Here is a 15569-nt window from a genome sequence, read left to right as displayed (position 1 = left end):
TTGGTAGAGTGCTGTGGCAGAACAGCTCACAGCAACCTCCAACTCTTGGGCTCAAGCGATTCTCTTGCCTCAGCCTCCCAAGTAGCTGAGACTACAGATGCCCGCCACAACACCCAGCTATTTTTAGAGACAGGGTCTCACTCTTCCTCAGACTGGTCTCAAACCTGTGAGCTCAGGGCAATCCACCTGCCTCAGCCTCCCAGAGTGCTAAGATTATAGGCATGAACCCCCCACTGCGCCTGGGCCCAGAGACAGGGGTTATTTTTGAAGATTTTCTTTTGCTTTATGACATTTGGGGCAAATGTTGATTTTTATTGTTTTGAGGCTTAAAACTCCACATAAGTTTAAGTGGGGAGAGCTCTGGCCCCTCTCCACATTTGGAACACTCTCCTTCTTCTAGTTTCTACCTGTGGCACCAGCACTACAGAACCTCTCAACCCAAAAGTCCCCATTGCTTGGAGGATGCAGACTCCTTGCACACAGCAAGTGCAGCACCTGGGGACCCCACTCTAGGTCCCTTAGCTTTGGAGACATTCTATTCCAGAGAAAGGGTTCAAGGTACAGTTCTTGACCTATTTCTTCTACAGAGGAGCAGATGCCCTTTCTACATACTTGTCACACTGTCCAATACCCAGTGGTCTCAGTTTGCCCTGAGCTAGGGGAACAAAAAGAATGCTCTGCTGATAGATTTTTTTGGCCCTACCCAGATTCCTCATAGTGCTTGTCCCAGGAGGACCGGGGGAGAGCAAGGAAGAGCTTTTGGCAGTTGGATCAGCCACAGGGTTTGTACTCACATCTGCCAGCAGGAAGGCATCCACCTCATTGTGGTATGTGTCGAACAGAAGACTCAGGGCCTGCCTGGGGAGTGGGGGGCCAGGAAAAATCATAGGCAAGGTCATGAAAGACCCAGTGCCCTGCAAAACCCATTTCTCCCTCCCTCTTCTCAGCTCAGGGATCAGACTCTGGTTTATAGGGGTTCCCACTCTTTCTGTATGTCCTGTGGAGAGCGAAGGTGGGAGAGTCCTTCTACTCCACCACTGCTAGAGAATGACAGCAAAATACAAAGGGAAGAGATGAGACATGTCCTGGAGTGGGGATCTTTCTTCCCTGACAAACCTCATGGGCCCCAACCTCTTGACAGCTGCAAGAATCCCTCAGCCCTAGCAGAAGGCAGGCAAGCATATCTGGCTGGATCCCCCACCGTTCTGTTTAGACCACATCCAAGGTGGCAGCACTCTCACCTGCTGATGGTCTGCTTGACAGGCCTCTCTTGTAGGTGGATGAGATAGTTCAGGGTGGAGGGGCTCTGGTCATCGTTTGCCTGTGTAAGAAGTGCCCTACTCAGAGAGGGGCGCGGCCCATATCTTACCCCGGCTCTCACCTAAACTGTTCCATATCCTCCTCTGCACATCCCACCTCCCCAGCCTTGTGCAACCATCAGCCAAGCCCCACACGAACCGTCCGAGCCAGGTCATTGCGTACGTCCTTCTGCTCCATGAGCTGTAGCCGAATGTCCACCTCAAACTTGCGGCAGTACTGAATATACTCATGGCTGCCCAAGGCGTGTTTGCTGGTGGGGTAGGAGGATAAGACCATTAGCATCCTAGGGACTTGGTGGGAAGGGAGATGCACACCTTGACCTTGGGGAGAAACAAGAAGAAAGTGGAGGGAGGGGGTAGTACCTGTGGTGTACCCCTACCTTGACTCCTAGAAAATGTCGCATTGGGGAGAGAAACAGAGGTCTGTCCCAACAAAATCCACCTAATATACCTAATCCTTGTTCAAATCTCAACTCACCAGGTACATATGACCTGTGTTGTTATCACTGGTTCACTCCAGGAGTAGGAACTTTTGGAGAGAGTTGGAGGAACAGAGGGGCATCTCAGGGGGCAGTCGTTTAAGCCCCATTCTCTTGGCTTTGGTACAGAGGACAATCACAAAGAGATATGTTGGGAGCCAGCCTGTGGTCAGGCTCTAATGTTGGAGCTTAGTGAGGGTCACTTCCTTCCCATGTTACCACCTACAGTGCTGAGGCCAACCAAAGCAAACCCACCAAGATCCCAGACCTGATGTCTCCATAAAAGTTCTGTTTCTATCTTCTTTCTGTGGGTCCTGCCTGATCGTGAATAACCACATAAATTTCCACAGACTTCCACAAAAACACCCACCTGCATACCATTCCCACTGCTCAAACACCCACATGTGAGGCTCCCCACTCAGTTTCAAGAAGGGGGCCTTGGGAGTCCCTCTGTAATCCAGCCTCCTCTCCCCCAATCACACCTTCATCAGAAAGGAGAAGGGGCAGAGTGAGAACCACCTCTGGGCCAACACTGCAGGCCTAGGCCCAGTCCCAGCAGCTGGGTAACAGAAGCCGGAAAGGGACTTCCTTCCTCAGCAGAGCTGGGAATCTAGGCCAGAAATGGAGGGGAGAGGAAGGAGAGAAGAGGAGGGGCATGTGTGCAAGGTGTGGTGGGGGGAAGGGTAGGGGGTGGGGTGTAGAGAGCCCGAGGTCAGTCTAGGTCCAGCAAAGACTTCAGGAGGTTCTCCATACCCTGAGGGAGGGGGCTAGGCCTTCCATCTAGACCTCAAACTGCTCAGAAAGAACAACAGCTCAAAGCCGGTGCAGAGGTTGGGCTGTAGGGCTGGAGCTGGTGGGAGGGTCTGGAAGGAAGAGAGTGGCGGGGGATGGAGGAGGTGGCAGGAAACTCAGCCCTCCCCAGGGACTGTCTCAAGGTTCTTATCTGAAAGCAGCCTGCATCCTGGTCCTACTCTCCACTTCAGTATCGGCCCCTCCTGCAGGCAGGGGAGGCAGCGTGAGGACTTCCTTAGGAACTAGCAGTCTTCTGGAATCCCTGGAGGGTCCTTTCCATCCCCACCCTAGGGGATGTGTCAGAGGCCTGAAGGCTGGGCCAGATACCTAGACTGTAATTTCTGCTGGGTGGGAGAGAATTTTCTGGACCAGGAGTCTGGGCCACAGATCCCTGGGTGCTTACTTGACCTTCTTTGTGGAAGCCCTTCATATGTGTGCATTTAAGTCAGAGTGAGAGGGGCATGACTCAGGACCACTGACTCTGCCCCACCTCACTGGGAATGCTGCACCTGGGTCTTGGCAGAATGGCAGAACCTGATAGTTCCCACAACCTCTAGAGTCAGGGGCTCCAAGATTGGGGGTGCTGCAAGGGAAATGGTAGTATCTAACTAATCTAGAGCCCCCTGATTCCTCTCTTTGGCCTGGTCCTTCCCTGCTAATATTCACTGACTGCTCAATGGGTCATTGTCATAGTTAGCCCTCACCACATCTCACAGAAAGGCGATGAGGGTCAGGCTTTACAACTGGTCATGGTGTGAGGGAAGCTCTACCTTACCCACAGTGGCAGAGTGTTTGGGGCTTTCCTGGTCCTCCTGTCTCACCTGGAAGGTGTGTATACAAGCAAGTGCTGCGTGGAGCACATGTGAACAGTGCCCCTGAAGTTGTGCCGTGCAGGCCCTGCCCCCTTCCTTTTCTTCAGCTTCCAGATGTGGACACAGAGGCTGGAGTGGACCCCACAATATCCCTAAGGTTGAAGAAATCAGCCAAGGAATTAATCTTGTGTCCTGACTGCCAATCCTACGCTCCAGCCATGGATCAACCATCCTTGCCTCTCCTTCCTCCAAGTGCCAGAGCTGGTGGGCAGCAGCCTCGCTGAAGCTTGGAGAGGAAAGCAGATCTCTTCATCTGTCTGCTGCCACACAGTGTCCCACCTGAGAGTTGGTGACCTTGCCCCTGTCTTGCCTCCACCCCAGCCTTCCAGAGCCCCAGAGAAGTGGAAAGGGGGTGGCCTCAGACGGTCCACATCAGACTTTCCAGGGAGGTTGCTTTCCACAGAGGGCACTGGATGGAGAGGAGCTGGAGGTGAGCCTTTGAGAGGAGGAGGTCTAGCTGCACAGGCCAGCAGGGGAAAAGGCATGCTGGCGGTGGAAGGGGGAGAGAGAGAGAGCAATCGTCATTTCTCCCTGAGGATCCTGCCTAATCTTCCTCCTGGCCCTGGTCATAAAAACACTGCACATAATCTAGAGCAAGAGAAACAACCCTACACAGACCTCCTGACCCCATCCCTGCCCCCCTAATACATACATCTTGCCACAAGCGTAAATGTGAAAGCAGATATGACCTAGTCTGCCTAATCCCAGCTCCAAGCTCTTTCCACAGCAGCCTTAGCTCAGGAAGCCAGCCAATCCTGCTGGAAGACAGAGCTCCTGGGGAAAGTGCAACGTGGCTGAGCGTGTGCCCAGAAAGCAGGAATCCTGACTGTGGGATTTGGAGCAGAGCTCCCAGTCCCAAGCCCAGCACCAGCCCTGTGAAGCCCTTCACAGCCCCACCACCCAGAAGGCAGGTGCTGCCTCCTTCCACACTGATTCCCACCAGTTCACTCACTTCTGTAGGAACTCCTCCAGCCCACAGGGCTTTAGCACAAAGTCACCCACGTCCACATTCTTCAGGTCATCGTGAGTATAGCACAAGGTCTGGTAGATGAGCAAGTCTACAGTGGAGGAACCTGGAGGGGCGTGGCAGGGAACCCATGAGGGTGGGCGCAGGCAGGGCTCAGCTTCCCAATCCTGATCTCCCATCTCCAACACCACCACCAACTAGATAAAGCAGGCTAATAGTCCGGGGTTGGGGAAAGTGTGGACTAGAAAGCTGGCCCTACAGCCAGTTCCCCAAAGAGCTTTCTCACTGCCCTTCATCTGGGCCAAAAGGTGAGGTGGGAATCAAGACCAAAGGACCCTACAGTCCCGAACACAGCTGTCCCCACTCCACCTCAAGGAATGCTCACTGACCCTCCCCACTAACTTACAGTTGCAGGTAAAAGTGAGTGGCTCTCGAAGGCTATCACACAACACGGTCACCTTCAGGTTGACTTCATCCCCAAGGTGCTCTGGGCTGGGGGTGACAGCGCTCCAGACATATCCAGTGAGACAGTAGTCTTGGACATGAGAGCCAGATCGAAGGCTGCAGAGGAAGAGGGAGATCAAGAGCCTCGCTGTGCCTTCAGAAGAGGCCTGCTGGGACACTTGTGCCCTGAGGCTCCAAGGTCCCTCTGTGCCCCCTCAGTCCAGCCCTCCTGGTTTACAGGCCAGGATGGGAACAGTGAGGAAACAGCTCTGGGAAACCTGTTCTTGACACATCGCTATAGTTACGAAATGTTTCCCACAGTTGAACAGCAGGGATAGTTCTAAAATGACAAAGCTTTCCATGCTAAGTTTAATGGAAAATCGTTATGAATCCATTTCCTTTCTCTTTTAGTTCCAGATAACAACACTCTTATCTCCAGCTGGGGTTCATTTGCTAGGGGCAACTGAGGGCCAGAGCCTAAAGTCATTAGGATAATTTGACTGTTCAATCAAGGTTCCACGAATTTTGTTAAAAATGTGAAACTTTAAGAATGAAAAAACCTGCAGACACTTACAGGCAGCATCCTATAGCAATAAACTGCGGTTTATTTAATACAGTGCTTCTTCCCTTCCTAAGGAAAGTTCTGAAATGGGTGGCCCTCCTCCCAGCCCCCACTGCCATCCCAACTCCCCTGCTCCATTCTTTTAACTCTTACATATCCAGCATGTGGCAAAAGGCAGCGACCTCCTCATCTCTCTCCTCTGAGACCTCAAATAACTCGTGGCCATTGGCGACTGGGTGGGGCCGGGAACCCACCTTGAAGAGAAGAGTAGTGACTCAGTGCCTTTCCCCTGGTGCTCCCCACAGCAGACACTCACAGAGCAAACTTCTTAAACTCCAGGTGTAAAGACCTTCCATTCACTCAATGTTCAGTGAAAAGGGCACAAGAAAATATGGGATAACCAGGAATAACATCTATCTGCTGTCCCAGGAGACCAAGAGCCAAGCTGAAAAAGGAGTTGAAGCTTTGCTTGAGCAAGGAAGCATGGGTGGGAGGGACCAGAGTGTAGCCAAACCCCTTTCGAAAGTCTAATAAGCACAACAGAGCCAGTTGCTGGGCCGCTCCAACATCCCCTGAAGGATGCTCCCAGAGGTACGACGGGAAGCTGAGCAGGCAGCTGTTTTTCCCAGCCCCTCTGCTGGGGTTAAGGCAAGTGGGTTGCCCAAATGGTCCCCAGGGAAGCATGGCCCTGGGCAAAAGCTCACAATAAGCCCCAGGGACCCAAAACAGAGTGACTGAGAGCCCTTAGAGTGACTCAGACACATGTGCCTTCTCAGGATATGTTATTTGAGGAAGAAAGCGTCAAAGCACTGGTCTGGACAGGAAAGAACCTGATAGAAGGCCTGGCTCCTCCTGGCTCCCAAATCCACCTGTTCTGAAGAGCTGGAATGTCAGGGAGCAGGCCTTGGCCCCACTTCCTTGTCCAGAACATGTTTGCGGTGGTGGGATTCTCAGGCAAAGTCCCAAGGTGTCTCCCATCCCAGGTCTGCCTTCAGACACCCAGGAGGGATTCTAAAGAAGCCCTAAACAAGGCCTGTATCCCAGGCCTAGGAAGGAGGAAGGGGGTGGGGGTAGGGCGAGCTGGTGCATGACAGGTTTCTGCCTGACAGGCTTGCCCAGGGCAGCTGTGGAGGCCACACTGGGAGGAAGCTTCAGCTCAGATGGAGTCCCAGCCTGCATCCGGTTCCATCAGTTGCTTCCGGGGGGAGCCTATGGCTGTGACCTGTGCACAGAGCTGTGCACCTCTCAGGGCCTCACGTCTCTCCTCCCACCTGCTGCTGTTCTCATGTCTCCCCTGCCCCTAAGGACAGATGGCAGGAACTGAGCTTCTCATTTGAATATCCAGACTGTCTCCTCTGGGTGACCCTCTCATTAGCCTTGCTCCCCTGGGTATGCACGAGTGGTGGAGGGGCAGGGGTGCATAGAGGGGAGGGCAGCAGTGGGGGCAGTTGGCATGTGAGGCCCAGGCTCTGCCAAGTTCGTGCCTGTGTTCTAGTCAAAACAATAGTACCACTGTCAGCAATTAACAAGAGAGAGAGAGAAAGGGGAAAGAGAGACAGAGAGAGGTGGGGGAGAGAGAGAGACAGATGAGGGGAGAAAGCAAGAGAGGGAGAGAACAGAGTGACTACTGAAGGCCATTTTCATGCCCTTTTAGTACCACTCACTGGCATGGTAAGAAAACAAAAGCCACTTACGTTTGCCCGGCTGGCAGACCCTGGTGGCATCACCCGATGCTGGCTGGGGGTGTCTGTGGGGCAGAGGCTGGCAGCCCGGCGAAGGCGGGGTGGCGGTACAGGCCGAAGGCCCAAGGGGTCCCCCCTCCCAGCAGACTGAGCTCCTGCACCAAGCTGAGGAGAGGACCAAGGCCGCATTTCCCCACTGAGAACGGGCAAGAGCTTTTTGCTTTGCGCTCGTCACTTCTTCAAGGAGACTCTGGACTGAGCTCCCTCTCAGAACTCTGACGACACTCAGAGGGGACAGGAAAGGGAGAGAGAGTTGGGGGCAGGAGAGAAAGGGAGCAGAGAGGTGACCGCCTACCAGGGTGCCCTGACTTAGTGAGCAGGCCCAGCTCTGTGCAAGGAACTCAGAGCTGGGAATAGGAATCTCCCAGGTCCTATAAATAGCAGGAACAGCCCCACCTCTCCGAGCAGAGCCTTTAAAAAGCCCTGAACTCTGGAGATGTGGCTTGTCCTGGGAGCTGATTCTGCTTCTGGGGGGACTCAGCAGAAGGAGAGGAAGGAAGGACTGTGTAGCTCTTCAGATTTGGGAAGGATCCCAAAGTCTGGACACAAGGTGGGAAAGTCCCTGTGCCCCTTAAACAATAGATATGCAGGAAATAGGAATGGACTGAGTAGGATGCTAAGTTACTACAAAAGTCATCAGCTGAGAGGGTGTCTCTTGACTCCTTGCAGGTTGTCCAGGGGCCAACGGTGAAACACAAAATGACCTTCAGGTCCCACCCATGGAGATGCTCCAAATCTCCAAACCATTCAAAAAAGCAAAGCTGCCCTGGAACCTACCTGGGGGTTCAGTATAGATATTTTGTTATTTTATGCAATGTACTGATCAAAGTAAAATTATTACTGTCATATTGCATATTTTTTCTAAATATTTTCTTTCTCTTTTTTTGAGACAAAGTCTCACTTTGTCGCCCTCAGGAGAGTGCCATGGAGTCGTAGCTCACAGCAACCTCAAATTCTTGGGCTCAAGCGATTCTCTTGCCTCAGCCTCCCAACTAGCTGGGACTACTGATGCCCACCACAATGCCTGGCTATTTTTAGAGACGGGGTCTCACTCTTTCTCAGGCTGATCTCAAACTCATGAGCTCAGGCAATCCACCTGCTTCGGCCTCCCAGAGTGCTAAGATTACAGGTGTGAGCCACTGCACCCGACCTCTTTTCTTCTTTTTTTTTTTGGCAACAGTCTGACTCTGCTGCCTAGGCTAGGGTGCTGTGGCATCAGACTAGCTCACAGCAACCTCAAAGTCCTGGGTTCAAGAGATCCTCCTGTCTCAGCTTCCCAAGTAGCTGGGACCACAGACACCCACTACAATGCCCAGCTAATGTTTCCTTTTTTTTTTTTTTTTTTTTTTTGAGACAGAGCCTTAAGCTGTCCCCCTGGGTAGAGTGCTGTGGCATCACAGCTCACAGCAACTTCCAACTCCTGGGTTCAAGCGATTCTCCTGCCTCCGCCTCCCAAGTACCTGGGACCATAGGCACCTGCCACAACGCCTGGCTATTTTTTGGTTGCAGCTGTCATTGCTGTTTGGCGGGCTGGGCTGGATTTGAACCCACCAGCTCAGGTGTATATGGCTGGTGCCTTAGCCGCTTGAGCCACAGACACCAAGCCTAATGTTTCTATTTTTAGTGGAGATGGAGTCTCACTCTTACTTAGGCTGGTCTTGAACTCCTGAGCTCAAGCAATTCTCCTGCCTAGGCCTCCCCAGAGTGCTAGGATTAGAGGCATAAGCCCAGCCATCTCTAAGTATTCATTGTGAAAAGAGATTGGGTAGAGATGGATAGTGGTGAAGATTGCACAACAATGTGAATGTATTTAATGCCACTAAAATGGTTAAGATGGTAAATTTTATGTTATGTAGATTTTATCACAATAAAAAACAGAAGGAGAACATGAGAGAAAGAGAGGTGGGGAGAGAGAGAGAGAGAGAGCGCTTTGGAACAAGAGAGGCTGCGGTTGAATGTTAGCTCTGCCATTTCTTGCTGTGTGGCTTTGGACTATCAGGAAGGGTTGTTGTGGAGATCTGGACCAGGTTCTGGTATTCAGTGAGCATTAAGCAAGTGGTTAATATTGTGAATGATCTTCATTGCCATGCAGCACTTTTGGCAGAGCAGGGCCTCAGAAAACGGAAGCAACTTGCTCAAGTCCACAGGGCCATTCAGCCACAGAGTCAGTAATGAATCCCCTAACTCCTAATTCAGTCCTTTCATCAGGAAGTAGACACACGCTAGGAACCAGGATTCCCAAATGCCTGCCCCTAGAAGGGCTATTTTAGCCAAGATGCATGAAACTTGGCCCTGAAAAGCAGCCATAATGCTACTGGTGTCCCCCACAACCAGGCTTCCATGGACTTCGCCCCAACCAGAACCCACAGTCCTGATGGCAGAAGTCAAGGGGAGAAGAAGACTAATGGGGTGAGGACTTAGCAGGTTTAGATTGGGAGCAGCAAAGAAGAAAAGGGAATAGTTCTTGTTTCTGAACAACATGGGGAAAGGAAGACAGAAGGAACACAATAGGCCCTCACCGGAGCCGCAGAAATCCGACGGTTCTTGCCAGGCGTCCCATTCTTTCTGTTGGCACAGCGAGAGGCATAGGTGCGGGGGGGCACCTGAGGTGGCATGGTCTTGCTCCGTGCCACCGGTTTTCCAGAGGTATCCTTGCCAAAGTCCAGGGGCCCTCGGCCCTCCTTCCAGCTCCTGGTGGCATCCCGCAACATCTCTGCATCGTAGGTTGACTTCAAGTTGAGCCTTGTAATTGCATCATTGATACCATCATAGTCCACAGATCCCAGTAGGCACCCTTGACCCCCACCTCCTGGCAACTCTTCCTCTTCTAGGATCCTATGCCCTAGTAATTTGTCCGGTGGTTGTTCAACTAGAGAAAAAGTGTTAATGTCATTAGGCTGAGAGATCTTAGAGGATGAAGGAGAGCCTTTTCTGGGAGGCAGTGGAGGGGTGTCCCAGATAGAGACTCGGGGAGGCAAAGGAGGTGGGGACAGTTTCTTGCAAGAGTCATCTATGTCCCCTAGTCCTGGGGACAAAGAGAGTCCCCCGTCTGAGCCATCGAAAATGTAGAGATAATCTCCAGACAGGGAGGCTTTGGGCCAGGGATCTGGGCCAGGCTGGGAGCCCTGGGAGGTAGAGTGGTTAGGCGGCCCTTCCTGTGGAGAGAGCGAGTTGTAGTTGAGGGTAGGATCAGAGCCAGAGAGACCACGTAAGAGCTTGAGATCGGTCCGCCTGCCTGTAGGCTTGCTGTAGAAGTCCAAGACAGGCTCATCCCAGCTGCTGAGAGAGGGGTCTGTGTTCTGCTTGGCTCTGCTCTCCTCCTTGTCATGCCGGAGCCGGGACAGAGCATCATACTCCATCTGCAGGGCTTCAGCCATTGCCAGCTCTTTGCGGCTAATGCCCACTGACTCCAGGGACTTCCAGTGTTCCCCATTACCCTGAGTCGAAGACATGGTGAGGATAGGGGATGGAGGAGACAAGGAAGTCTCCTACTTCCTGCCAATGTCAGGTCTGGGGGGCTGTGACATGGTGTCTGGGCACCTGGAAATGAGAGGTAGAAATATCAGTCACCAAGAGAGATCAATAATCTGATTTAGGTGACACAATCTGGGCCAGGGCCTGTTTCTTCAGTGCTTACAACAGATGGAAAGGAACAGAGATATCAAGATCACTTTACCCATCTCTCTATTAATAACACATCCACCTACCCACACAGTCATCTATACACGTCTCCATCTCTGGTCCCTAACTCCTTTCCTCATCTCTCTCCTTTGCGCCCCAGGAGAGAGACAGAGAGAGAGAGAGAGATACCTTCATCACTCAAGAGATAGTCACCTAGCATATGACTTAACCATCTCACGCCTACTCATCCAAGTAAAATGACGTCCATGAAAAGACGTGTGCATGAATATTTATCCACAGTAGCTTTTTTGTACTATCCAAAACCAGGAACAACCCAAACGTCTACCAACAGATGAACAGATTTTTTTTTTAAGTGCTATAGGTCTATACAATTGAATACTACTCAGCAATGAAAATGAGTGAAGTACTGACAGACTTAATAACATGGATGAATCTCAAAATAGCTATGCTGAGTAAAAGACACCAGACAAAGAATATGAGCTTACTAAAACCATAAATGAAGAGCAAAATGGAACCATGTTAAACATACTTTATAGTTAATCAGATTGCACAGGATGCCCTCCCACCCCCATATCCTGCTAAAAACTGCCCCAGCAATAAGGCCCAGGCTGCTCAACTCACAGGCATTTCTGTCTGAATGCTGGGCTGCGTTTGACCCTGTAAACCAGTGGTTCTCAACCTTCCTAATGCTGTGACCCTTTAATACAGTTCCTGTGGGTTGTGACTCACAGGTTAAGAACCGCTGCTGTAAAAAAAAAAAAAAAAAAGAAAGAAAGAAAAAAGAAAAGAACCACTGCCGTAAACCATTCCCTTCCTCCTTAAGCCTTCTCACCTCTGGCTTTCATGATGCTATTTTTCCCCTTGTTTTCCATCTCCTTCTTTGTCTTCCCTTTCCTTTGTCCACCCTGACGTTGGTGTTGGCTCAGGATTCCATTCTCAGCTACTGCTAACTCTCTACCCTTCTGCTTAGGCAATTTCATCTATTCTTGTTTCCTATTCATACTACTCATATGGGGATGATTCCAAATCTGTCTCTCTCCTTTAAGTGTACATGCCCACTCATATCTCAAAATCCAAATGACCGGAGAATAATAATCATCTTCTTTCCTCCCTACAAAATCTGCTCCTTGCCTGGTTCCCCAGGGCAGTGATTGGCACCACCCAGTCCTCCCAGACAGAAACCCTACAATCATCCTAGACACCTCTTTGCTTTCACCCCATATCCAATTGCCGAGACCTGACAACTTCTCTATAAGTCTTCCCAATACTAGTTCTTCTTTCTTTTTTTTTTTTTGTAGAGACAGAGTCTCACTGTACCGCCCTCGGGTAGAGTGCCATGACTTCACACGACTCACAGCAACCTCTAACTCTTGGGCTTACGCAATTCTCTTGCCTCAGCCTCCCGAGCAGCTAGGACTACAGGCGCCCGCCATAACGCCTGGCTATTTTTTTGTTGCAGTTTGGCCGGGGCTGGGTTTGAACCCGCCACCCTTGGCATATGGGGCCGGCGCCCTACTCACTGAGCCACAGGCGCCACCCAACTAGTTCTTCTTTCTATCCTAATTGCCCTAACTCAAGCCTTAATCTTCTCTCACCTGGGTTGTTACAATGGCCTCCTAATAATTCTTTCTCTTACTAAGCTCTCCTTTTTCTTTTCTTTTTTTTTTTTTTTTTTGAGATAGAGCCTCAAGTTGTCACCCTGGGTAGAGTGCTCTGTGGCATCACAGCTCACAACAACCTCCAACTCTTGGACTTAAGCGATTCTCTTGTGTCAGCCTCCCAAGTAGCTGAGACTACAGGCACCCGCCACAACGCCTGGCTATTTTTTGGTTGCAGCCATCATTGTTGTTTGTCGGGTCTGGGCTGGATTCAAACCCGCCAGCTCAGGTGTATGTGGCTGGCGCCTTAGCTGCTTGAGCCATAAGCACCAAGCCTAAGCTCTCCCTTTTCAAGGCTTTCTTTACACAGCAGCCTGAAGCCTCTTCCTAAAGTATAAATCTGATCACCTCACTCCTTGCTTAAAGCCCTTGCAAAGCCTCTCTTTTTGATTCCTCTAAGATCTCTCTCTCTCTTTTTTTTTTTTTTGTTGTTGTTGTTGTTGTTTAGACAGAGTCTCACTATGTTGCCCTCGGTAGAGTGCCATGCCGTCACAGCTCACAGCAACCTCAAACTCTTGGCTTACACGATTCTCTTGCCTCAGCCTCCCAAGTAGCTGAGACTACAGGCATCGGTCACAATGTCCTGCTATTTTTAGAGATCAGGTCTTGCTCTGGCTCAGGTTGGTCTCAAACTTGTAAGCTCAGGCAATGCACCCGCCTCAGCCTCCCAGAGTGCTGGGATTACAGGCATGAGGCCTGGCCCCCTCTAGAAGATCTTTATAGCTCTCCCCCTCTCCCTCAACCATTTATCACCATATATCTGATATCCCTATGATTTAGGTCAAGTTCTTCCTTCTACTGGGCATGCCTGTGCAACTCTAACTTGCCCTTCTGGGAGTCTGCTCAGACAGCATGTTCTTCAGGGAGTCTTCCTTGAACCCCTAGATTGGATTCCTTTTATAAGCTCCCAACGGCAACCTGTATAGATTTCAAAAATGGTCTTAAAATTATTTTATTCAAAATTACATGTTCATTGGCTGGGCACAGTGGCTCATGCCTGTAATCCTAGCAAACCGGGAAGTTGAGGTAGGTAGATTGCCAGAGCTCAGGAGTTTGAAACCAGCCTGAGCAAGAGGGAGACCTTATCTCTAAAAACAGCCAGGCATTGTGACGGACACCTATAGTCCCAGTACCTGGGAGGCTGAGGTAAGAGAATCACTTGAGCCCAAGAGTTTGAGGTTGCTGTGAGCTATGATGCCATAGCACTCTACTGAGGGCGGCAAAGTGAGACTCTGGCTCACAATAAAAAAACAAAAACAAAAATTATATGTTCATGGAACTGTCACCTCCACTAAACTCCTCACATTTCAATTCACCTCATTTCTAACAAGAAATATGTACTTGGGCGGCGCCTGTGGCTCAAAGGGATAGGGCGCCAGTCCCATATGCTGGAGGTGGTGGGTTCAAACCCAGCCTCAGCCAAAAAACCACAAAAAAAAAAAAAGAAAGAAAGAAATATGTACTTGAACTAGAAGGTGAAAGCAGAATTCTGGCAGTGAGAATTTTTAGACGTGGGGATGGATGATCAGGATGCAGGTGATGTGCTTCCTTAGGGTTCTTCTAAAGCAGGCCTTGGTTTCAAAACTAACCAAGCTGGATTTGGCATCCGTAAGGCAGGTGCACAAATGGACAAGAAAACCACACGAAGTACTTTCCAGCTCTGGGATTCTTTGATTCAGATCTAAGTCTAATGTCTCAGAGGACTCTGAGGCTTAGGAAATAGAAGGAAAGGCCAGAGCATGATCCAAGCAGGCCCTGTTCCTGAGGCTGTTTCCATACTGGAATTCAGATGGAGGAAAGACTAGCTACCCTTTCTAACCACTGTCCCCCTGGCTGAGGGCCAGGACACCACTAGACTGTCTCAGCCACATAGGGAAGGAAGCCCAGCCCGCTGAGAAATCTCACACTCAGGCCACACTAGCAGCTGCTGCTTCTAAAAAGCTCAGCAGTCAGCTTACTCTGATGCTGAGAGATCATGGTTAGGAGACGAGACAAGACAAACAGCATTCATGAAGGACCAGGAGAGCCACCCCCAAGGTGAAATGAAAGTTCAGAGAGCACCCAGGCATGGGCGAAATCCAGAGGACAGGAGAAAGACGGGAGCAACCAGTTCCAATGGCCTTGACACACACCGAGCTGGCTTCCTCTAAGAACTGAAGCCCCGAATTTCATTTTCCATGGGTAGGAGACACGCACAAAGTATTTTAGGGATTAGGATCTCATGTTTCCTTCCTCCCTCCTCACTCAGCCTCTGCTAGGTTGACATATTAGAATTACTCCATTCCCTTAGTCCTTGCTACTAGGGGTTCTGTGAAAAAGCAAATGGCCATGTACGCCCGAGACAAGAAGGGCAGACTGCAGCCTGTCCAGGAGGAGATGGCTTGGGCCACTACTACTGTGTTGCACAACTCCGGGGAACACCTCACACATGGTACTCTTTGTGAATGACACCCCCTGAAAATAACAAAGAAAACCATGTGAATTGCACCTCTTGGTGTTGTGCAACTTGGTAACCCTGGCTGCATTCTCTCCCAGTTTTCCTATCTTAGAGAGCAGATGGAAATCATCCGAAAGATCCACTAAAGTCAGTTTCCTTTCATCCCCTACATACGCTAATTGTTAACATTTCCCCATATTTGCCCGCTCTCTGTCTTTGCTTAACCATTTGAAAGTTTTTGTTTCTAAAAACTTCAGCCTGAATCTCCTAAGAACAAGGACATTCTCCTACATAAACACAATGCTATTAACACATCCACAAAATTTAACATTGACACATTAATATTACCTCACATCCAGTCCACAGTTGAATAACCAAGATTGCCATCTGGGAAGTTTTTCAAACACACAAATTCCTGGTCCCTCCCCTGGAGGTTCTAATTCAGTAGGGTGAGTCCCTGGGCTCAGTATGTTTCAAAAGCCCCTTGGGTGATTTGATGTGCCCCTGGGTTTCAACCCACAAACTAGGGTTTCAGAACTCTCAGGAAAGACAAGAAGCAACTGGGTAAAGGGACCCTAAAAAGCATGGGGCAGTCAGCTGATGAAGGAGGGCATGCTTATGGCCAAGCAGGTTGGTGCCAGGGTCTAAGCAGCAC

General features: G+C 50.4%; 1 protein-coding gene across 7 annotated transcripts in view; it reads right to left on the bottom strand.

The window, feature by feature from the left end:
• The window catches only part of PIK3C2B (phosphatidylinositol-4-phosphate 3-kinase catalytic subunit type 2 beta), an 81297-nt gene that overhangs the window by 45190 nt on the left and 20538 nt on the right, over positions 1-15569 (bottom strand). For 6 of the 7 annotated variants that reach the window (XM_053604241.1, XM_053604236.1, XM_053604239.1 and 3 more), the window contains exons 2-8: positions 9697-10717; positions 5589-5689; positions 4836-4990; positions 4415-4535; positions 1459-1570; positions 1242-1321; positions 795-858 (exon numbers count right to left, since the gene is read on the bottom strand). In XM_053604241.1, coding sequence (XP_053460216.1) covers positions 795-858; positions 1242-1321; positions 1459-1570; positions 4415-4535; positions 4836-4990; positions 5589-5689; positions 9697-10629 — 1566 coding nt within the window. In that variant the 5' untranslated portion in view covers positions 10630-10717. Of the gene's footprint in view, positions 1-794; positions 859-1241; positions 1322-1458; positions 1571-4414; positions 4536-4835; positions 4991-5588; positions 5690-7129; positions 8229-9696; positions 10718-15569 lie in introns of those variants that run through there. The other variant, XM_053604243.1, reaches the window with a different exon arrangement.

Source organism: Nycticebus coucang, chromosome 10, assembly GCF_027406575.1.
Source record: "Nycticebus coucang isolate mNycCou1 chromosome 10, mNycCou1.pri, whole genome shotgun sequence".
In the NCBI taxonomy this organism is placed as follows: domain Eukaryota; kingdom Metazoa; phylum Chordata; class Mammalia; order Primates; family Lorisidae; genus Nycticebus; species Nycticebus coucang.
Note: the sequence above shows the minus strand (reverse complement) of the source record. Positions and strands in the feature narration are given on the sequence as shown.